The 25348-nt window shown below is 36.9% G+C and overlaps 1 protein-coding gene across 1 annotated transcript in view; it reads right to left on the bottom strand.

Moving 5' to 3' along the window:
* The window catches only part of SH3YL1 (SH3 and SYLF domain containing 1), a 51182-nt gene that overhangs the window by 24103 nt on the left and 1731 nt on the right, over positions 1 to 25348 (bottom strand). The window contains exons 2-9 of the mRNA XM_068937279.1: positions 14018 to 14128; positions 12875 to 12988; positions 12319 to 12383; positions 9165 to 9277; positions 6115 to 6243; positions 5038 to 5182; positions 4251 to 4323; positions 3361 to 3417 (exon numbers count right to left, since the gene is read on the bottom strand). Of these exons, the coding sequence (XP_068793380.1) occupies positions 3361 to 3417; positions 4251 to 4323; positions 5038 to 5182; positions 6115 to 6243; positions 9165 to 9277; positions 12319 to 12383; positions 12875 to 12988; positions 14018 to 14128 (807 nt within the window). The remainder of the gene's footprint in view (positions 1 to 3360; positions 3418 to 4250; positions 4324 to 5037; positions 5183 to 6114; positions 6244 to 9164; positions 9278 to 12318; positions 12384 to 12874; positions 12989 to 14017; positions 14129 to 25348) is intronic.

Below are 25348 nucleotides of genomic sequence, written 5' to 3'. Positions count from 1 at the left end.
CTTGGAGCCAGTGGGATCATTCTTCCAGTATTAACTGGCCATTAATTTTGCTTCCTGGCAGCTTGACTTGACGTGAAACACTATTTTAGTAAAGTTAAACACAAGTTAAAAAGACCAATAGCCAAAATAATATTTTTTTGTAAAAAGAAGATATAGAAAGAATAAGCTATTCAAAGCTTTTTTCCTGATTTCCACGCATAGAACTGGTTATTTCTGAAAGTAATAACATGCTAGTACTGGAAGTTTCAAAGCAGCCTTAAGGATTTCAGTGTTTCCCAAATTCCTTTAGACTCCACTGAATCACAACACCACTATCAGCTGTTTTCAGAACTGTAAAAACTCTCTGCAAATTCTTCTTTTTTTTTAAACTGAAATTTGTGTTATTTCCAATTTTCTTGAAACATTTTAAAATGTTCCTGAACATCATTTTAAAACTAAATGCATTGCCTTAAGTATTACGCAGTTTCATAAAAAAGCTCTACTTGTATCAGAGCCAAGTATCACAGTACCAGTTTAGAAAAATATGTTTTTCATTTTACATTTTTCTTGTGCTTCAAATAGGTTATATTACATTACTCATCTAGATAATTCAGGTCTACATAGAATTTAATTAAAAAGGTTTCATCTACAAGTCTTGCTTTTCTTCCATCTAATGGAAAAAATCAACATTTCAACCCTACTGCTACTTTTATAACCGCAAAAATCAAAAGCTTGTAACAAAAAACCCAAAATAAAGAACCTTTAACTCCTTACTATTGGCAACATAGACAAACTTGTCATTAAATATTAAAACCTAACCCTGCACTGGCTGTTATATATAAAATATAGCTTCCTGAAGATCGGTTTTATGCAATTTTCTGTTAGTTGTCTTTTTTTTTTTTTTTTTAAACTGAAAAGAACCAAGAAGTGCTGAATTTTTTTTTTGGGGGGGGGGAGGGGGGGTCACTGTAGAACATCAGTCGCAGAAACTAACCCTGCAATAAAGACTGACTAGTACAAGTTTCAACTGCTAGGCAGCTCTCTTGAAATCAGCTGGACTATAAAGAGGCAGAAAGAGATTACTGACAGGAGATATGGCCTTAAGGCTTCTTCTCTGCCATGACCCAGTATAACATGAACAAACTCTATTACTGACAAGAAAGGGGCAGTTACTGTTCCAGCATCCCATTAACATGCATGTAAGTCAATGGTGCTAGCAGACACGCAAGAGAACTGACTTGAATCTTTTCTTGGAAAAGAGCAACTCTTTAGCCTTCAGAGACACATAGCCACTTCTATGGCTACAGACAATATGGAGGCTGTTGCTATGGAAATACAACCTGCAAGGCAAGGCAAAATATCCCATTCTAAGCTTGTAAGGTGAATGAAAATTTACCATGAGATAGCATTTCTTTCAGGAAGCGTCATTTACAGAAGATCCAATTGCATCTTGTTTGTTGTGTATTTGCGTATTTCTAGAAATCTTTACAAATCCTCAGTAGAAGATTGATTCAGTATAGATTTAGATTTCAAATCTTCTTGAGAATCATTAGATGGCTCCAGAAGATTTTTACCTTATCACCTGCACTTGAAGGGAGAAATACTCCCTTTAATATAGCATACATGTGCATGTTTAGATTTCTATATTGTTGGAAAAAAACCTTAAGTGCACTACCTCTTTTCAGGACTCTCTTGGTCAGGGTTTTTCAAAGACTGGGATAGTTCAGTTTTAATGACCAGAAGTCCCATCTTTCTTTCCTTTTGGATGACTGCTGCTAAGTACAGAACACTAGAGTTATCATTCCTTTCCTGATAAAAGTTCTACAGCATGATAGCAAATTTTGGTTTTCAGGAAGTTTGTAGGGATCTGCAGAAGTCAAATCAACAGCTCAACTTAGTTTCCTCCTATGTTGGTCCCCCAACACACATAAATATGCACTTTCCTCTCTATGTTGTTTTCAGTCAGTTAAACCTAGAGCACGACCAACTAAAACAAAATCATCATGGTAACACCATTATGTCCTGATATCAAGTTTCGTTTTCCAGTTTGTCTTTCCCCACTAGATGTTGCTTTGCCCCAAGAATAAACACGAACAGCAGCATCCATGGAGAGAACATATGAGGAAGAGCGTGAACACAAAATGACACATATAACTTACCTTACATTTTTAATGAAAACCTCTAATTGTATGAACCAAGCAACGAAAAATACATTTATGAGTTTGGTTTTGAGACAACAGAAGTTAAATATTATGTTAAATCACAGCCATTCAGTTATCCTGATTTAGACTTTTATGGTGATCAATTCTCAAGCTTCATTTTAACTCAACTTTTAAAAAGAGTTCTTTTTAAACTCTTTTTTAAACTCTTTTTAAACTCTTTTTCTATTTAAACTTGAAATAAAGGAGATCTTTTGCTATATTTTCAAATTGTGTACATGATAAAATGTGTATGCATATCCAAATACATATTTATAGGCAAAATTATTATACACACACACACACACATATGTAACACACAATGCCTCTGTCTTGGTTTTCATCCTAGCAGACACAAAGATATTTATCAAATGGACAACGTATTTTATGGGAAAAATAATTTTGCTGACTTTAAAACGGCTAACAGTCTTTTTCCTGTGAAAGATAAGACACTTTTTTGATGGAACACTATGGAAGCTAAATGAACACAGCCACTTGATTGCAAAATTTTTCCTCACAGAGACCCTAAGTTTCCAGATGAAGAGACGCACAGCACCAGAGTTATACTGTGGATACTACAGAATCAGATTCTATATTAATTAGAGGTAAAGTTGAAATTATCTATTTCTTTCTTTAAGTTCAAAAGAGAGGCAGAATAGAACACTAAATAAGTAATAGCTTTTTGATATAACGCAGTTATCTCAATTCAGAACAAAAAAAAACAAAAAAAAAACCAAGAAGGAGTAAAACTGAAATGGAAATCTATGTTTATGCCAGTGTAATAGGATATGACCTGTGGAGGTACTTCAATTAAAACAGGAGTTATCATACCTTACATAAAGGCTTGGACACAAGGTTGTTATATCATCTTTCTTTTTTACTTCAATTAGTTTGAAAAGTGAAACACTTCTACTTTCACTGCCCTTTTCAAGTACACTGAATAAAGAAAAAGGACTTTTGATATTCAAAAAAAGAACACAGGATTCATCTTCGATGGAATGTAAAGCCAGGGAATAAGAAAACACTTACGAAATATTTTCAGGAGAGTACACAACAAATGAATCTTATTTTAACACATGGAAAAGAAAGAAAAATACCCATGCACAGATGTTACATGTTTTCCAAATTACTTACAGGACTTCTCAGATTCTATACATACTCATAAAATAAGCTCAGTACTTACCCACAGAGCCATAATCATTTGGAAGTTCAGGATAAAGTTTGTTTGAATTCTTTTTAGCTGTAAGAGAAGATTTAGTAGCAAGTTACATGATATATCAACATATATTGTTACATTTCATACACTGCTTTTCAAATATATGCTTAATAGTTAGAAAATGACTGCAGTTATCTAAGGAGCAGTAATGGTGAAGGAAATAGGATTGTGCTTTATATCCTTGTCCAGAGAAATAAACCAAATTAACAGGAACCGCAGTAAAGCCTCACTTCTGATGAGAAAACTTTGGCAAATCAACAGTTGTGGAGCCAAAACTCTGCCTCCTTGGCTCAACTATTACAACTCTATCTACCTATTCAAGGATAATTCAAAGATAATGACAAACTAGAAAGGAATCTAGTTCTCTATAAGCCAGAAATTTTTAGTAGGATTATTCTTTTTGCTAAGAAGTTTCACTGTACTGAAGGAGCTTTTATGTGTACAATAAACATTAATGCTCCCTTTGAGCTATTATATATGTTTGTAACTACACAAATACTGTAGCAATTTCTGTAGCAAAGCTGTCAGATAGAAAAGGTTTGTTACAGATATCTGCTAAAGAAACATTCACACTATCATTAGAAACCAGATCAATAAATTTACCAAAAGAAGAAGAAAAAACAAAGCGTAAACTCTTACCTTTTTCACTCATGGAACTATCCCAAACTGTGTTTGCCCAAGGAAGAGTATTAAAAATACATACATACATATATATATATATATATATATATGTATATATATAATATATACATATATATAGACAGCTACCACTATAAGAATAGTATAAAGTTCATCAGTTTTAATGCTCCATTTTTATATATAGCAATAAACTAACCCTCATCAAAATATCTTCTAACCTGGTGGTGGTGGCCTAACAGAGGGCTTACGTGGCTCTGGTCTTGATGATGGTCTAGGAGGTGGGTCATTTACCTAAAATATACAAATTTTAAAATAAGTTGCGTCGCACCTGGAAGTACACTGTAACTTCAAATCTATAGGTATGTCAAGTCACGCTAAGAAATGGCTCATTTTGCACTGAAATTGTATGAACTCAAGAAGCAAACTAAAAAATTAATATTTATACATGACTGTAAGATAATTCACATGACACTGTGAAGGTAAAGATGAAAGTACGTGATAGTCTACCAGTAACATCAACACTACAGAAAAAAACATCTTCTATAGTTCACAGTATTATATATTTATCTTAAATGCGATCGTTTGAATAAGAGACCGAAAAAGTAGAAAAATTAAAAGTATTCACATCAAATCTGGTACACTTATTATTTACAGGTTAACTCGATTAAGAATACTTGGAACATACTTTTCTAATCATCATCTCTGATTTGGTTATGCACTGATCTAAAAATAAGGATATAAATAGTTACTTTAGAGGATACAAAGCAAAAATAGCAACATCCTCATCCAGAAAAGGCTACTATGACGATAGCGAACGGTATATCTGAATGAACATGTTAAGCACATGAAGTTTCTGCTGTGCATTACATTTGTAAGCATCCAATAGAGATCCGAGGAATGTCACAGAAACAGCAACATCATCATTACAACCGACTATAAACAGTGCAGCAACAGAAAAAGCCTATATGGAAAAAGGGACAGACAAACCCTTCTTTGTTCACTTACAGCCTTTCCTGGATTTTTTTTTTGTTCCTCATTTTCATATACTTCAGTGAAAGATGCTAGAGTTTCATAAAGATCTTCTGCTTGAGCAGGAAAAGGCACATCACCAAATAAGATTGAACTAGCACGAATATCCTGCCCATAAAACCTGATACAAAAGAAAAGATACCAGATATTTCATCACTATCACATTTCAGTTTCTAGATAACTTCATTTCGTGCAAATGCTCCCCCGCTACATTTCTCACACTGACAGTAGCAGTTCAACACTATAAATTTTGAATGATAAATAACTATAGCAAACTTGAATGCCTATCTTATTTCAAACTATTTTTCACCAGTAATACTTCGTTTATGGTCATCTGGCATATACCAACTAGAGCATTTAAAAGCCAATCACATACCGAACTGAAGAAATGCATTCCGCTTTTACAAAAGGTTGCAATACATTCCTTAACAATGCAGTAAAATTCCTTAATGATGCAGTAAAACAGGAAAACTGCAATTTTATATGCAGTGGAGGAAAGCTGCAAATTACTGACATACTTTCACTAAAAGTAGTATTAGTCTTTGCTGATCAAAGTTTTCATAAACAGAAAACATACAATGCAACAGATACACAGTAGTTACTAATTTAGATTCTCGGAGCTGTTTGGTTGGAGTATTAGGATCTGCGGTATGCTCTGTTTCAAGCACCTCCACGCTCTCAGAGGTACCTTGCATTTCAAACCTTAACAGGCTGCACAAAGGAAGCCACACTGCCTAAAGAGAAGATTTTCCCCAGCTGAGTGTTCACTGAGGCTGTAAACCAGATTTTTTTGAAGTGGCTTTAAAAAATATTTGTCATGTGCTAAATTTCCTTAAGAACTATCTTCTACAATACACAATCTCCTCAAACATTCAGCATTTTCTCAGTATCGTTTACACGTTGTCCAAATTAAAGACATATTTATGCCCTTCAAAAAACCCTAAACTCAGCACATAATATTCTCAAAACATACTAATTTTTTCTCAACTGAATGTCCTCGTTCTTTGTGTCACTATTCATTTGCTGAACCCTCTGGATTTGAAGGGAACTTACTTGCGATTAGTTTCTTTCCTTTCAATTAAACAAGTTCCTTCCAGAGATACACCTGCAAACAGTCCTCGAGATTTGCAGTAGGTATAGACAGCAGCAGAGCTTCTCAGGGCAACATCCCCTTCTAAGTTTCTAGAAGAAGGAAAAAAAAGTTTTGCTTGATATTCTTCCATATGGCTTTATAACATGAACAGCAATTGTCTTTTTAATCCTACCTGTCTTCTTATTCTAATCCTACCTGTCTATCCTGTCAGGAATAGCTTGCAAGCATTCACAAAAGTCAGCGAGAATTTCACTTTTCTCTGCTCTTATGCACTCTATTGAACTTATTACTGGGTCAGATCTGAAATCCACTTTCAGTTCTCATCTCAGACAAGATCCAGGACAAAATAATTATCTTGTGTGGTAACATCTCCTCTGAAGTACAAGCTAATGCTGCCTTGAGAATGCTCTATAATAGACCTCCTCCTGCATTCAGAAGTCAGAAACTGACTTTTAACTCTAACCATGAAGATTTCTGATAACCATTAAAAATTTGCAAGTCAGGACATAATATATATATACAAAATTCTGATTGGTTGCTTGTTTGAAATGACCTTCCAATGACACTGATTCCACACCTTCCATAGACAAATTTGTTATTACTCAAAGTTTTTCTTAGCCTTCCAGAAAACTTTCTAATTGCAATTTAATCTAATTTTTATCCTGTCTGCTATGGACAGAGAGAACTGCTTTACTCCTTTCCTCTTTCTTGCAGCCATTTATGCATTTGGAGACATTATCACAGGAAGTCTCCTCTTCTTCGATCAGTTCTTCAGACATTCTTCATAGACCATGCTTTAAAAAGCCCTGATTATGTTCATTATCACTTTGAACTCTGTCCAATACAACCACATCTTTCTTGATTTTGTGGTGCCAAAAACTGCACAAAATATTTTAATTAAGGCCTTATTAGAGGCCTTAAGGCTCAGTAGAGTTGGAGGATTACAGTGTTTTTCCCACACAGGATGACATATTTTAAGTTTGAAGGGACCACAGGAGGTCACCAAGTCCAACCTCCTGCTCAAAGCAGGTACAACATAAAATTAAAATCAAGTTGCTCAGGACTTTGTCTATCTAGTTTTTGAAAACCTTCAAGTATGTAGATTCTACAGACACTCTAAGCAACCCGTTTCCATGCTTAATTATACTCATAGTGAATTTTTTTCCCTAATCATCTAGTGAGGGCCTTCCTTGTTTCAATTTATGACTGTTTTTTGTTCTGCTGCCAGGCACCTCAGTAAATAACTGGGTCTGTCTGAGTAATCTCCTCTTGGCCATGTAGCCTCTTAGAAGGCTGCTATCAGGTGCCCCAAAGCCTTCTCTCCTCCAAGCTAAATAAGACTAGCTCCCAGGCTGACCTCGTAGTTCACAAGCCATCTTGGTGGCGCTGTACTGGATACATGCAAGTCCACCAACATCCTTCTTGTACTACAGGGCCAAACCTGGACACAAAGTTCTGGATTCAGTCTATAAAGTGCCAAGGGGAATACTCATTTCCTTTCTGTTGACACAGTTCCCTGCGCTATTAGCCGCCCTTGCTGTCAGGGTGCACTGCAGACTCACGGGTAACCTGTGGTCCTTCAGGACCCCCAGGCCCTTTCAGCAGAGCAGCAGAGCCCGTGACACCCCAGCCTGTACCACTGCAGAGGGTTCATTGAACCCAGAGGCAGAACTTTGCATCTGTCCTTGTTTAATTTCACAGGGTTTCCTGTTGGATCTTTCCTTTTCACTGTCTAGAGCCCTCTGAATGGCAGCCCTGCTGTGAAGCGTATTGACTGCACCCCTTGGTTTGGTGTCATCCACAAACCTCTCCTTCTCCAGATCACTGATAAAGACATTAAGCAGAAGAGGTCCCTGAGTACATTCCTGAGGAATTCCACATGTAACTGGCCTCCAGGTAGAACACGAACCATTTACCGCTATTCTTTGAGCCTGATGATTTGTTTTTTCACCCATTTGCTAGATCCTCACGTAAACCACGATGTCCCAACTTGGATATAGGTCAAGGCAGATGACATCCACTGCCCTCCCTGCATCCACAAATTTATCTTGTCTGTGGAATAGGTATTGTCTTATCCTTCTTTTTTTGTCTGTAAAGATGACAAATGTCAGTAAAAACTTCATCAAAAGAACAAAAGCATAAGGACACAAATGCCACATGGGGAACTGGGCTTGTTTAGCATGGAGAAGAGTAGGATTGGGAAGACCTAACAGCAGCCTTCCAATACCTATGAGAAGCTTATGAACAAGACGAAGCCAGGCTCTTTACTGCAATGCATAGTGGAAGGACAAGAGGAAATGGATGTAAACTGAAACAAAAGATTTTTTTAACTGGATATAAGGCAAAACTTTTTCATCCTGAGAACTGACAAGCAGTGGACTAGGTTGCACAGAGAGGTTGTGCATTCTCCGTCTTCGGAGGCTTTCAAGACCTGACTGGAATAAAGCCCTGGGTAATCTGGTCTGATCTCACTTGGAGCAGGAGGTTGGACTAGCGACCTCCTGGGGTCCCTGGCAAACTCAATTGTTCTATGAGTCTTCACATTGAGCTACCTTAACATTTTTAAGCTTTAGAAGCAATTATTTGGTATATTTTTTATTTACTATTAGTTAGATTGAGGTGACAGAAAGTATATGCCCATAGACCAATACAAATAATAGTGCAGCGTCAGGCACTGTAGCACCTAGGCTTTTCATCAAGACCAGCCTTCAACAGTCTCAAGTTTCATTTTGTTTCCATCTAATCTGCTGAGAGGAAAGAACAGACGTTAAAGAGAGAGAATAAACCTCAGAACGGGTTGCTTCTGCCAATGAATTCCTTTATCTAAAACAGAAAAAGGCAATAACAGACTGAAAAGGCATAACATGACAAAAACAATACAATCCAGTCAACATACAGCCTGTACAGTTTATCCAAATATGTCAAAAAAGGACTTATGAACATTTGAGAAGCTTTAGAAGCTGTCTTTCATATTTAATTCTACCTCATATTAGGAAAGTATTTTACTCACCTCCCCAGAGGGCCAATTGCCACAGTAAGATTTCCTCCAAGTGTAAGATTGCCTCCTTTGGCAAAAGCTTCTACTGCTCTCTCATGATTCAATATTATTACTAAGTCTGAAACCTATAAAAATATCAAATAAAAATACTACGCTTTTCAAGAAGAAAGTTAGAATTGTATGGGAGAAGAACTTGTGGGAAAATAGGTGGAAGCATATAAGATATTTCCTTCCCCTGAATGAAAACTAACTCCAGATTTATCAGTTTTGTAATGGAAGTTAGAATCTCTCATTCTACTCTCAGTCCTTCAGACTTTTTGTAAATAATTCTTTTGAAATAGTTTTCATAAAGTTGATTCTTTTTCTGCAAGACATTTTGAAACTAAAAATTCTTTCACCTAGTTTTTTATTTTTATTTTTAAGTGCTGATGTGGACAATATGTGAAAAGAATAGTTTTAATGGAATATCCTGACTAACGAATTTTTATCTTCTATAGCTTTGAGAAACAATTATGAATGTATTTTCAGATGTGAAGAGAGATCAGATTAAGAAAATCATTTTTAGCATTCCATAACTGAAGTAATAGTAATGGCAAGGAAGAACATAGTGAACAAGTACTACTTATTTGTCTGTCCAAAGAATAAGCAACAATAAAAAATATAGATTTTCTCATTACTAAGAGAATTTAATTTTCAGTAGCATAAATTAATTTTCAGTAGCATAAAACTGTAACTCTCTTCAGATTAACAGGTTTCAGTGTAACTCTCCTATAACTCTTCTCCCAAACTAGGAAGCATTCAAAAGAAAGGAAGGAAGAAATAAAAAAAGTCTTTCAAACACGTGCATGGCCCCATAAAGATCACTATCTTATTTTGAAACCTCAGTAAATGTGTTGCATGAATTTAAAAAAAACAAGCAAACAAAAACCTGACAGATGAGTTGTGGCACACCTGAGACTGATGCACAGCCATCTATTTTAGCATTCAACAGAGTGGATTACAGCCTTAGAAGCTTATTGTGATGGAATTTCTTTTCAAGAGATAACTTGGGTACCCTGGGACTACTGTGCCTGATCTTTCATCAGATGCAATTGACCGAAAGCAGGGTTCATAAAAATTTTCAACTTACCCCAAATTCCAAAAAGTGACAGCAGGGAACATGAAAGGAAATACTAGATTATTTGGAAAAAAAAAAAAAAAAAGCGGGGGGGAACCTGGCCCACCAATGTTACACAGCATAAGGGAGTCCTTTGTTATTAGTCCCATTATAACCCCCACCGGATCTCAAACAAAAAATGGCTGACATTATTAGCTTCTGAATTATCCAGGAATGGGGAAGAGAACATCATCTGGGATTCTGCTACCTCCTCTTACCCGTAAAGATGATCCTAAAAACCAAATATTATTTTTTCTGATAAAAATAAGTGTTCTGAGCCTTTGTTTAGAGAACAGGCTAAATGAATCCACAGTAAGAAAAGCTGCACTGAAAGTATTTAGATAAATTATTTTAAAATTTGTGCTTAATTTGAGGAATCACATTATTTTACTGTGAAAAACAACTATTATTGTGAAATCTGTGATTCCTTTCTTATGGTTTTTAAACACCCACAAGTACCACTACTCAACTATAACCTGTCCTATAGGAACAATATTCAACCAATTTCCACAAGGTTTAAGTTCATAAATGGCTAGAACAGTGCTGAATTGGAATCTGGGCTCCTACGCCACTTAAGTATTTCTGAATAATATCTATTCCCTAGAACAGGAAAAGAAAATTGTGTTACAATAATGCTAGTAAGGAAACAGTACTTTGTTAAGCTGAGTTACTAAAATATCAAACTAAGGACAAAAGAGTGTCCAGAAAAAAGGTCCTCTCAGAAATAGCTTTTGGGTACTAAAATTACTTTAGTAAAAATCAATAGTAAATGGCTACATTTTCTAAAATATTAGATGGGGATGATTAGAGGAAAAGTTTCATTGATCAGTCAAAGCATCAGAAGAGGTTGTTTCATTTGCCACAAAGGGAAAAAAGGATAAAAAGCCCTGGGTCTCAAACTCATTAATGTTTGGTAATGCATTCAGATGCTGCAGTCATGAAAGTCAAAGAAAAGTCCTTACAAAAATTAGTAATTTTGTATTCACAGCAGCTTTTAAAAAGTGCACAGTAATAATGCCTGAGATCACTGAGTGAACAATGAGGATACAACAAAATATTGATTGGTTGTTCATGATGTGAGTACTAGATGACTGGCTGCCAGGATATGGATGGCTGGTTAGCTGCAGGAGACATACTGGGGGCTGGCCTGCAGCGCACAGATCAGCTATGCAGAGATTCTCCAGAAGAGCAAACGATCTTGTTGGCAGCATAACGCTACATCTGATTTTCTCTTGGAAAGTGACTCCTTTCATTTAGTAGAATATAAGCTAAACAGAAGGGAAAGGGAAGCATGGGAAAGATGACTAGGGCAAGGAAGAAGGGAACAGACGGAAACAGGCTAGGATGAAGAAACCGTGAGCGAGAAGGGATGCAGAAGCAGAGAGCAAATGATAAGGGCTTAGATTAACAAGATGTCTCTGAAAGTGTTACAGTTCCTTGTTTGACTATTTCTACCGGCTGGAAATTGACTCATTTTCTGCAGGATTTCTTCAGAGGAGGTGCCATCAGTTTTGATGCTCCCAAAGTGAAGGGTGAAGTCAATAATCACAAGTTTGAATAAATGCGTGAATTACAGTAGTATTAGCTAGACTCCATTTTACGCTACCTTCTATTCCTTTCCCCATCTCTTGCCAGATGGAGTCCCTGGCTGCTCTTTAACAAAGCATTTGATACAATATTAAATACAGCATACTTATAATCAATGCTGATTGGCTGATCTGTGAACACTGAATGGAAGTTTTCCATACGGGAAAAAAATGAGTCTACTAAAAGTGAGAAATCAAAGAAATAGCAGTTATGTCACTTATTTTTATTTAAATATCTCCAAGCAATTAGATTGATATGATCAAAAAAACATGTTTTGTTTGACTTGTATAAATGAATTTTATAATAGCATATTTACACAAAAAATAGATTTCAATATCTCACTGCTATTTAGATCTTTCTCAAAACATTTCAATTTATTGCAAAAAGGAGTTGCTAACAAGTATTTCAAATACAAAATCATACCTCAATTCCGATTTCAAATCCACCACCAAGGCCAGCAATTCCTATTGCAGAGGGAGCAGACCAGGCTGCCACACAAAACGAGACATAAAATAACAGGAGTTTACTTAAGTTACAAGGACGTCTCTAACTGAGTCTTGTTAGACCTCAAAAACACTAACAGGTTCTCTATTTAAAACTAGATTCATAACCACTAGAATGCAGATGTCACATAACTATACTAGCTTATAAGAGTAGGAACGTAAGAAATACAAATCCTTATGTACAAATTCTTTATCATACAGTTGTCCATTATTGGACATGAATTTCTCTAACAAGTCTTAAACTATAGATTTTTGTACTTCACTCACACTGAGAAGTTCACATATTTTTCTGTAAAGGTACTGAAAGTACTTACACCTGGAAACAAAATGTACAAAATTTTGAAAATAACTTTCAAATCAAATGTTACCTACTAGCTTGACTCTTTACACACCTTATGTTGCATGCTGTGAAAAAAAGAATAATGGAAAAATGTTTTAAATTCTCCCATGAAGTATAAAAGACAATATCCACTTACTTCCATTTGGAAGACGGGCTAATACAATTCCACTGCCTCCTCGAGCAGTCACCAAGAATCCAGCTTTGATAACAGACAAAACTGCAAGGCCTTTGGCTTTAGCTATTACATGGGCTGCAAGAGGAAAATCATTTAAGAGAAATCTTTTAAAAGAAATCCAGAGAGGGGAAAAATAAAACTATAGTTAACAATTTTGAAGATACAGTCAAGGAATCAAAACGAAAGCTTAAGGAAAACTGCAAAAAAAACCCCAAAACAAAACAAAAAACCACACACCTCCGCTCCACAAGCAACCACAACGCTAGACACAGGTTACATTAGCGTTGCCACAACTAAGACACTACTGCAGCTACTCCAGGTTAGCTCATATCGAATTAGTTTATTTACTGCCATGAACACTGCATGCAAATACACCCTTAGCAAGATAAAAAGGTCGTGAAGAGGTGACATCCATGTCTCTACGGATTTTTGAAGGTGAGCAGTCTGAATTTAAATCACGGTGACACATAGCAGCCTAATCAGCTTATCCCATCAGACAGTGCTTGTGTCAAATAAAATGTGATCATCCAGCAAGTCTTATTATAGACCTTCTAGAACATAATAGTTACAAATTCAAAACCACAACCAGCAGCACCAGACGAAGGAGGACTCTAGGAGAAGCACAGACTAACAACTGCAGAAATAAAAAGGATAGTAGCAAGTAAGAGTGCTTGATCAGTATTAAAGGAGAAAGGTACAATGATCTGCTTCCTTCCACGTATTTTCATCTTGCTAACTCTGATGAACAGATATATTCAAGAACCGTATCTACTCTTCAAGGTTCTTCCTTAAGAATAGTCATACACAGGTCATGAATATGAGAGATTCCACTCATCCCAGAGAGAAGCTTTCCTGTGCTACCCTGTGGCTGTAAACATGAAAGCTATCTCTCTCAGCCAAGTAATGCCTCCCTAGAACACAGCAAACAACACTTTTCACTTTCAACATATTTTCACAAAAGTTCTCGGACTCCAGATCTTCATTCCTCTTAAAAATAAACATCAGCAAAGAAAGAGGACGCTGGTAAAAAGAGCAGGATTTCAACATAGGGGAGAACCGGATAACAGGAGGTTTTAACTGAATCAAAACATTTTCTTTACTTACGAGGTATGATTTTATCAGGTCCATTTCTAGAAGTTATTTCCGTAAATTCTCTTAATATTTTAGCTGCTTTTTTAGCTTCTGACTTCAAGTTGGAAGGTATAGGGTTATTCACTGTAAAACAAGACAGAAGCAAGCAATGACATCTATGGTCAGTTTTGGATAGTTTACGTAACAATAAATTGGTGTAATATGTAGGGAGAAAGCGGTTCTCTCCAAAAAACTGGAAAACAGTAAATAAATATAAAAAATGGCCTTCTGGATCAGACCAGTATTTTATCTCTGGCAGCGGCAACAGATGATGTCACTTACAAAGAACACACAAGCCTGGTTCTTTTCTGCTATCCGTTCCCCTTGTACTTCCTCAGAATCCACACTAATTATTTCAGGTGCTATAGATATGCTCTTGGATGCTCCTGTCAGTATTTATTTATGAGCCTGTAATATGAATATGAATTTGTCTCATCTCTTTTTGAACCTGCTGATAGTCTGTGCCTCCAAAACTCCAGAAGTAGTAGTTTACTACCTGCTACATAAAGAAATATTACCTATTTTAGATTGAGCTCCTGCCCATTACAGAGAACGCCTGCTAGCTCAAGTCTCATAAAGTTTGCCAAACAACTGCATTCAACTTATCCATTACATACATGATTTTACAAATTGTCATCACCCTCCCGCCTTTTCCACTTCTTCAGGTAGAGTTCCAATCTTCTCAGTCTCTCAAGGTCCATCACTGTGATTGATTACTCTTATTGTCTTTCTCTACCATGACCAATTCTGTTTGCCTTCAAACTGAGAGGCGTTGATCAAGGAACACGCAACACTGAAAGGCTGTTTCTCTGCCTTCTCTACAGATCAGTTATTCGTGGCCGTTCCTCTCTCTTCAGAAGATATTGTTACAGAAGTAAAGCCTACCGTACGTTCTGAAAGTGAACAAAATTCTAACTATTTTGGAGAAAAGATCTCCTTTAGAAAGCTCCTGTTGAAGTAGCTTAGCTGTCAATAGCTTTTCTCCAAGGCGATCTAACATAAGCACCTCTGCAGATTTCAACTGGCAAAAAGCTGAGATTATAGGTAGTCTATGTTTGTTTTATAAAGAAGTACATTGCAGTAGCAAAAGTGAGAATCTTAAAATCTATCCCAAAAATCCACGAGGTGTCAAATTTTACAGAAAGCTGTTGACTTCATTTAGATCTGCCGTAGTTAACCAACTACTGACCAGAATCAAGTATTACGAGATATTAACATTTTGTAATATTATAAATACTAGGCCGTTAAAAAATATTAGCAGTTTGTTATTTTACATGATAGTTAATGATCTTCTATCGCAGTGGCATAATCTCATTCACATAAATTATTCTGTGTATGAACAGAAACTTTTTACCTACAGTTCTGCAAAAAGAGGCCTTAGTGCAGATAAAAAGACCTAAGTCGATCTTGATTCTTAGTTCTATTTTAAAAAAAACTCAAAAACATCACTTAAATTCTTCTTGTTTTCCAGCCTGGACATATCAGCACTCACTCTTTTTGGGTTTATCAGAAGCAAACTGTCCCAGTAAAATAAGCACAGTGTCAGACTAAAGATTCATCTAGCCTCATGTCTCGTCTCTGAAAAGAGGCTGGTCACAGTATTTCAGTAACATTTCACTGCTCTTAAATTCACAAAAGTGTAGGAAAAACAGTACATAGGGAAACAACTTCCATTCAAAACTCACCTATTTTTTTGTGTGTGTTTCTGAACATTCATTCACTTCTTCACTCTAGACAACATTCTCATCAAAAGCCATGAAGGTGAGAACTAAACACATTTTGAAATTAAGTCAGTGGAGCTTGGAGAAAAATTCAGCTCAGCCTAAACGAGGCATCTAGCGGCAAGTTAGCTGAGTTTCTCTCCACACTCCATTGACTATAATAGCAGATTACACATCTATTTTTTAAACTGAGGTCTATCCCTCCAGTCTACTCTTCAAGTAGAAAGGGAGACTCTCAAAACAAGACTTATCTCGACTGCCGAGACTTTGAACTAGTTCCCCCTGTGAAAGCTTGCAGCAATATTTTGCTTTGGAGAAAGCGCAGCAGATGTAACATTGGGAGTATGATAAAAGTCATTGCAAAGTTGGGCAGAAGCATCAATCTCCCTAGGAACATCAGGAAATGGATGTATAAAATGCAAAAGACTCTAGACTGCAGTGAGATAACAGCTGGCACACATGCTAATTCTGTCCTCCATTCCCTTCTATTTGATATTAGAAAGATAAGAGGATGGTCAAGTCCCCATGTGCAGAGGGATAGGGGAAGGTGAAGTTCTAAATTTTAAATGTTCAGGATTTTCAGAAAAAGCTATAAGCATGAGCAATTCTCTCAGATTATGGGACTAAAATTGTCAGCTGGTTTGTAGGAGTCTAGAACATGTCTTTGGTTCACCAGAAACTGGGTACACGGATAGCAAGAAAAGATGCTGGTGTTGCCCAAATAAAACATGAAAGGGTAATTGCTTTTGATAGATTAAAAGGATAGTTAAAGTGTCACAAACCAGGCTGAAGCCAAATGTTTCCACTTGCACTTAACATAGGATTTTCACGGTCAGAGGTGAAAAATTATTAATTAGCATTTTGTAAGAGGAAAAATAGGAAGATTTTTGATTTTGTATGGAGAAACATTAAGGTAGTCACCAAAAGCAAATTGCAACACCATTCTTCTGAGAGAGGCATGAATAATAGCCATTTGCATCATCAGATGAACGCTTCTGTATGTAGGTTTTCACTTAACACATTTTGTAAGTCTACAGGTCTTCTGAATTTGAAGAGGGTGTTTTAATCTTATTTAATAGAAAGAAGAATTAAGTAGCAGTCAGGCTTTTCTTTAACTGAAGTAAAATGGATAGCTGCGTGCCTGATGATAAAGGACACTTCAGCAAAGCGATCCAGACCTTTGGAAAAATAAGATGCATCCACATTGATTACTGGAGATAGAAAACTTTATGGAGCAAAACCAAGTATTATCCAGGCTCTAGATTATAGAGAAATATAAAACACTGTTTCTCTCACTCTCCTTAGCCCTGCATGCATTCCTTTCTCCCCCTTGTTTCTCTTTGACCAATCATGGATTTTGGAGGAACATCTCCAACACATTTCTTACTCCCAAAATGACAAAAAAACGTTCATATTTCAAGCATGTTAAGAGTGAGCTCCGTCAGCTAAGTCTATTGACAAAAATATGACAGGTTTTTAGATCTAAAAGACTCTGTAAAGAAGAGATGAGTAACAAAAATGCATTTCACATTTTCCATTCACATCTTCAAATTCAGAATTGCTTCAGGAAGATTTTATAGTTACCAGAAAGTAGTTTGTGCATATGTACAGGCACACAAGTGTTACTATTTAACTGAAGACAATTCAAAGCTGAGCCCTGTGAGCCAGCAAAAGTAATACTGTTACCACATCACTGTCTCTTCAAGTCTGAACACACCAATAGTTTTGAAATCAGATTTTGGCTGCAGGTTTGGGGCAGGAGGGATGGTGTCGAATAATGATTTACAACGTTAACTTACAAAGTTTCACAAGATCTTCGAGGCTGGCTCCATGATTTTCCTACCTGCTTTATTTTTATGCTGGTGTTGCAATCTATCTGCAGAACATCGGTATGATTCTAAACATTATATACCCAAATTAAGGCTTTGGACAGAAAAAAAGCATTACTTGAAAAGCAAATTGAAAATCATACATTCCCGCTTCAAACCTCTAAAAGAGTATTTTTGTGCTGTATGTTGTGGGGTTCCTTTACTGCCAGAGGACAGGGAAGAGAGAGAGATTCCTCATCCAGCTGTATATGGCAAGCACGAGGATAAGCTAACATCCCAGCCTCAAAAGAACAGCAGTCTCTGCACCTTCTTCCTATATTACTTGTTGCCTATGTCAGTATTATTTCTGCATCACTTACATATTTACAGAAATTCAAGCTTGCATTGTCCCTTGCTTTCTTCCTTCCTGCCACACACTTAAGCAATCCAGGACTATTTTTCCTGAACTAAAAACAGCATGATTTGACAACATTCTAAAAATTATTTTGCACGGAGCAAGACCTGTATGCTTTCAGAGGCAGGCTAAGAAGGGTGACATTTCTAAATCGCACTGGAGATAGAGAGGTGAGAGAGAAGGGAAAAAGGAGGAGGATAAACACTTTATCAGCATCACTGCCAACTGGAGAGTTCAAAGCTGTCTTGTAAAGATTATTTTCAAGGAGGAGTTCAGCTACTTCTACCAGTACAAGTAAGATGACTTACATCCAGACTTTAGAAAGCAGCAGACACAAAAATTAAAATGACTTTACTTTTAGCAAGTGAACGAGACACAGAAAAGTTTTAGCAACAATGGACAGGGTGAGCAAGTCAAATGACTAAACATTTTCAGCACTGCAAACCAGCATGGTTACTCAAAGTGGCTACTATTCAAATAACGGAACTTAGAGGGAGACGCTTTGGAAAGAATTACTTTTATACTATTATGTAAATACTAAAGAACTGGCAGGAAGCATATGGGGTCTTGAGGAACTGATGACTTTTTTTTTAAAAAAATACACACTTTAAACTAATACTTGTATCATTGAGAAAATGGGAAGGTCTGGCTCTCCCTCCTAGGCTGTATCACATAAATTTAGGATTTTATTGACAGAACTCAAGATTAAACAAGGAACACACAACAATTAATGGACAAAAGGTGAATCTTAACGGTTAGATATATAGTGTAGATGAGGCCTCATTCTTACTCACTCAAATTTTAGATCAGTTTCACAGAACTTTGACCAAAGCAGAACATTAAGTATTTTCTATTAAAAAAAACAAAAAAGTGGAAAAATCACACAAGCATGTCAGAGACTATCCAAAACTAGTTATTTACTTCTTCTTAAAAAAAGTACAGGGGACTTTTGACTACAAAATATTAGTGTTTGCCCCAAACTACAAGATAAATAAAGTGATTAAAGACTAGACTGAAGGTGATGGATGGGATCTTGATTCTACATATCTTAACTGCTGTATAAACAAACAAAACCATAACTAGGATTTCTGTGACATCAAAAGTGGTTTAAAATTCTGTTCACCCAAACCGCCCCTCCCTCTCAAGCTTATGTTACTATTTGAACGTATTTTTTTCTTAAAATCTGATTAGATATTACAAAAGTTTGCTGAACAAAAGTTGTAGAAATATCTGTTCTTCAATACAAATACGGTAATAAATATTTAGAAACAAACAGAAGTTCTATGTTCAGTTTATCACTCTAGTGACATACAGAATAATCCTGTAGCACTATCTCCACTACTAGCTTTTAAGTATGCATATATAATTGTCTAGTCTGTATTCAACCAGTGTTCAGGAAAGAGGTAACAAGAAGCAATAAGACAATAATTTCCATCAGGAGGATATACTGACTGACGGATTTGGAATGCCGTGACCAGAGAATGCTCAGCTGGGAGCAAGCTTCATTTACATTGCTGCTTCTTGTTGAAGGGAGAAGATATTGAGCATATGTGAGTCAGCAACACAAACCCCATGGGGGAATATCACACCAAAATTGATTAACTGCTTAATTTGTAAGCTGATGAGGCAAGTGCGTCAGCCTCTAATTTACATTCTGACTAACAGTAATAATGTGTTGCCTGAACATTTGGTGAAATTATCTGAGCAAGGTATAATAAAGAATAAATAAAGCATTTTTACTTAAAAGCTAGAACTAATTCTGATAAGAATCAAAATTCTGCTGAGTACAAACAGATGAAATGAAAGCATGGCGGCATTACGAGACCTTGCACATCAAAAGTCTAGTTTCAAAAATGACTGACGATAAAGAGGAAACAAAGCCTAGCGGGCAGACATATGTTGCCCATGTACTGGCGTTCAAGTATTTTGGTAGAAGTTTGTTTATTTTTGGTTACAAGCAGAAGAAAAAACAATGGCAAATACCTTCTACAAGCTTTAGGCAATAATTCAAAGTCTTCACTTAAAAAAGTCTAGAAAACAGTACAAGAGTACATCAAAGTATAGTCAGTTTGCAAACACCCACGGCTATTGCAGTAACATAAACCCCCAAAAGTCAGTATGAACAGAGAATAATTAAGAATATTCATAAACATGAGAACTAACACAGTCAAGAAAGGTTAACAATGAACATCTTATGTGAAAGAAAAACCCGAAAAGCAAGACACTGCAGTGCTGGAGAAGAGCTTTAATGAGACGTTTCAATTCAGCATGACAATTAAAGAGGTCAATGTAATTTTAGTTTCATAAACGTGTAACATCTTGGTACTGTGGTAGCCAGCTCTAGCCTTGAGATTCATGGAGTTTCTAGAGCAGTGTGCAAGATGTGTACTGTAAGCATTTTGCCTAACCCTAGACAAAGAGAAGTAGATTTGGAGCAGCGGCCAAGAAGCACGTAGTAATCGGCAAACCACATTAAGTGTTGGAAGAAGTAAATGGAAAAATAAATGGGAGGAGACAGAGGGAGACATCCTTAAAGCCAGTGGTAGACAGCAAAGAAGTCCAGGTCCACAGGAGTCAGGAGATCAGAGGAACCCAAACAGGTAGTGGTAGAAGTTGAGAAAGAACCCAAGAGAGAAGATAAAACAAAATAGCCTGAATAAACAACAACCCCCTTCAGTTTAGATCCATCTGGCTCCTGCTGTCAGCTCCCACTCAGCTCCACACTCCTGACACAGAGAGTGTTTCCTTGAGACCTCAAGAAGCATGAAACAGGAAGTGCCAGAAAATGCACTTTGATCATCCTGCTAGAACGCCTTCGCTACGAATAGGATGGCAGCAGGAGTCTGCAAAGCAGCAAGGATATGAGAAAGTAGCAATCATTGACAGAGAGAGTCATGACAATTGTTCAGGTTGTACAATTCTGTCATAGGCATCTAGAGAAGAGAAAGCGAGACAAATGTGTAGCAGTAGGCAACAGAAAATACATCAGTGTAAGGTAATGAAAATGAAGTTGAAAATGAGAGAATTGGCTATCTGCACAGTGCAGCCCTATACTGATTTCATGTGTCTGTACCATGCTTGCTATCACTTGGATTCCTGAAAATCTACCAGTTTTTACCTAATACCACTCCCCAACAGACTTGGTGCAAGTACACAGTGCTACATGGGAGCTAGTACGAGTTCTGGCAGGGCACAAGTACTTTTGCAGGAACCACACGGCCTTGCAAGGTGGGAGCTGAACTGCAGTTAAGACTGGAGGACCCTAAGCTAAGTCTGTACAGTTATTACTTCACATAAGTGAAAATCTATATGGACACCTTCTGAAAATCTGTATGGACACCTTCCGAAAACCTGTATGGACACCTTCCGAAAACCTGTATGGACACCTTCCGAAAACCTGTATGGACACCTTCCGAAAACCTGTATGGAACTTCATACTGCAACTGTTTGCTTATTCCAAGACAGCCAAAAAGTCACTGAACAAAAAAATCCAGTCCTCTATGTTACCTTTGGATGTTGCTATGCAGGATGAAGTCAAAATGAAAACTAAAGAATCTTAAATATTTATTCAGAAAAGAACCACTTCAAATAGAAGCCTTTCCATTGATAAGAATTAAGTAATGGAGACAGAGAACACGTTTCCTCCTTTGCTCTCACTTCTGTAAGACCTTTTTGCCTTTTTTTTATTTTTATAACATATTAATGTAAGTTCTGCAAAGTAAAACACCTCTGAAAACAATCCCAGGGAATCCAATATTATTGGAAGCATACAGCTGTGGCAAATCTAAACTCCTAGAAGGAAACTGTTCTAATATTCCCCCGCCCCCAACCTCTACCTGTACTGCTTTTACTATTAGCTTGTGTTCCAAGGAAAACTGCTTGTAGCCTTCTCAAGCACCTAACTGTGGTGTAAGGTTTTCTGCTACCACTTTTTTGAAGCAGAAAACTTCTGCTTCCTGGCCAAGCTTTTAGGCTGCTGCCTCCTAAGCACAGGGAATTTGTAAATTCAAGCCTACTGAGACACAAACTAGACACGTTAGCAATGACGACCTACCTTTCTGAAAGCAAAACAAAATTTACTTGAAATGCAGTTAAGTACATAAAATAACATGTGCACAATAAGCTTGGCCTCTGTATAGGCTACCTCAATAAATTAGACAGTATGAAATGTGATAATAGTATTTATGTCTGTTAGCTATGTCAGTGCAAGTATTTTCACACATAAAGTGTCCACAAGCATACAAGTTTTTCAGTCAGAGATATCTGCTAGTGCTGGTAATCTGTCTCCACTGCTGCGGCTTTTTCCATCAACTGCATTATGCACTCCTACAGCACAGGAGTTCACTAACAAAATGGAGATTGCATATAAAAATAATGATTAAAAAAATCAGTTCCACTGTATGTGCATATTTTTATTACTTTTCTTATCAAGAGTAAAAGACTTAACTAATCCAAATAGAAAGGGTATCACTTGATAACAGGATATCAGTCCTTAATCACACTTGGAATTAACTATTCTCTTAAGAAACATCAAGAATTTGAAAAAAAAACCCTAAAACACAGAGCCACCCACATTATCAAAGGATTTGATGAATTTGCTTCCCAGTAGGTTCTGTATTTAAGTCGGCTTGGAGGAAATTTCAAATTGAGATACTGAACTTCTTCTCATCTCCCACAAGGATGAACTTTCTGATGAGAGTTGGAATATATCAGAGCAAAACGGCACTGAAATATGTGTACACGACACTTTAAAGAAAAATGGGTTCACTCTGTACAGGCATAATGTTTTAACTATATCTCTATTTCTAATCATCTGTGGTATGTGAAGACAGTAGCTAACTGCCTGAGGCACAGGTGAGTCAGATGGTTTGCTCTGGAAAGCACAGCACATACCTTTGTTCAACCCAATGAAAGGCAGAGCAGAGGAACATATTGCTAAAAATCTTCAAAAATCCTTGTAACTTGTAGCAATGACAAGAATGCTAAAATCCCAAGTTCAAAGTTCTACATTTGAGGTGTAGCCCGGCACTAGAAGAAAAGCTACCCACAAGAGGTATAGGGAAGAATCAAATAAGCAAGAAACTACATATGTTCTCTTACAAGGAACACAGTTCTGATTATATTTGCTGGTAATTGCTTATTCAAATGTAACCAATACAAAAGCCTTGTAAGTTGCTGGGAGGGTAATTAAAAGTTGGCAACCAGAACAAATATATCTGGCTTCTTCAAACTCTTACTTTTGAGATACAAGACGACTGGGCAGGGCCGGAGGGGGATCTTTATTCTGTTGTTAAAAAGGTTATGTTTCAAATATTTGTTCAGGGCAAGCAGAGAAAGAATAAGACATAGGGTAGGGGAAAATGAAGCCTCTCCTCCCACCCCCTAAAAATACAATTTAGTATCTTTAAAAAGTCTTCATCATTACGTTAATTGAAGTCTTTACAAGCAGCAAGGATCAGATCATCTTCTATTTCTCCTCTCACAAGCAGAAAGAGCTACTAGAAGAGTTTATGTTTTGTAACATGTTTTTGTGGACTAAGAATTTCTATTTCTTAGGAAATACTAGACAATACCACCAGAACAGGTATCACTGGAGCACAAAGCAAATGCGCAGCACCTACGTTAGCATACAATTTATACTCATTATTATCTTCTATTAAGCACCTGAGTCCATACCAGCATATCTCAGCATTGTGTTTGGGACTAATGTTAGGCAAATGAGTTATCTGCCAACACGTCTTCCAACTCGGTATAAGAGACACCCTGCTTAGTGTCACCGAATGTTTGTTGTATTATCTCTAGCTTAGTGCAAATGAGAAACATAAATCGAATTATAACTAATAAAGCAGGGGATACTACATGAGCGCTATAATACTGACATATTACTAAAACTTTCGCTTAGGGATTTCCACAAAGATCATATGTTGGAAAAGGCCAGAGAACAGAGAACATAAAGCCAAAACATCATGAACTTAAACGTCAGCAACACATAACTGGAATAACTCTACCATCCTCTACTGAAGCTGAAGTGGCCCAGGACATGAAAAACAACAGCTTTCTGATGACAAAGAACTGATTGACACTCAATTTGTACAAAAACAGTCCGAATGGTGCACTTTCAAGAACACAGAGACAGTGGAACACTCCACAAGCACCAAAGGCAGAGTTACCTTGAGGTTAGTCTGAGACTCATGAGTGAACTCCTTTAGGAATTAATACCACAAGAATTGCAGGCTTCTGCTCAAAGCATGCCACCACACCTACCCATTTTGCCACCCAAGCCCTGGGAAACTGTCTAGCTGAAACTAGCAAGTCTTTCCATATACAGTTATTGTAATGTGTTTGATGTGTAAACACTTGGTACCAAAGGGCTTGGGTGCTGTACACCAAGAAAGATAAGTAGCATGACTGAAGCTAAAGCAGAGCTAGGAATTCAGTTCTACCTGTCTTTCCTCACTCTAATATAAGAGCTGGTATGATATGCTAAATTTAGACATGGGGATAAGGCGAAAAATCTCAAAGAGAATCCTAACTTTGGATTGCTAGGCCTATTTTAATCATGAAGAATAAGCATCGAGGCAATTCAAGCAGGTAAACAAGCACATTAAGTACATTAATACTTCAACAAGAAGGCTTTAATTAAAACAAAGCTGTGCAACAGAATCCTAAAAAGCCAACGCACCATCTTGTTTTATCTTCTCTCTAGGGATGGAAGCCTAGAGAGAACACGTGACATGACCATCAGTTTATGTGCACTACAAGGCAGCTCCATATACTACCATAGTAAGCAATGTTAAAAAATATTTGGGCAGCCTAACAAAAATACAGATAACAGCCATTCCCAGCAGAAAAAAATTAACACCACTATCACCAAAATCGGCACAATTGTTCTGTCCTTCTCATTTTACCTTCTCATAGAGGTTCCAGTTCCCTATGTGCTGGGATCAAACCTAACAAATTATCGACTCCCACAATGAACATAAATAGCTTTTACAACTAATTAGACAGAAAACACTTCTTCAAACAAAAATCAATAATGTTTTTTAAAAAAAACAGAGGGGTAAACACAAGTGTTTTGACAGTTATTAATCAACCATTTGAAGAGCCCTACTTTCACCTAAACTCTTAGGCTGCCTTGTCCACAATAGTGTTTCTCCCGAATTAAGTCACACAGCCTACTATTCACCGCAGCCTTATTTTACATGCTCTCTTACAACAAGGCAATAGATGTTCGGAAAAACTAACTATAGAGAGTTTCTCATACCAGAAAAAATAGTTATCAGCAGTGAGAAACCATGATACAAGATGGAGAGCAATGGTGAATTTAGCTATGGTCCACTGCAAGGATACGAGGTTGAAA

The sequence above is a fragment of the Struthio camelus genome, chromosome 3 (assembly GCF_040807025.1).
Source record: "Struthio camelus isolate bStrCam1 chromosome 3, bStrCam1.hap1, whole genome shotgun sequence".
Lineage (NCBI taxonomy): Eukaryota > Metazoa > Chordata > Aves > Struthioniformes > Struthionidae > Struthio > Struthio camelus.
Note: the sequence above shows the minus strand (reverse complement) of the source record. Positions and strands in the feature narration are given on the sequence as shown.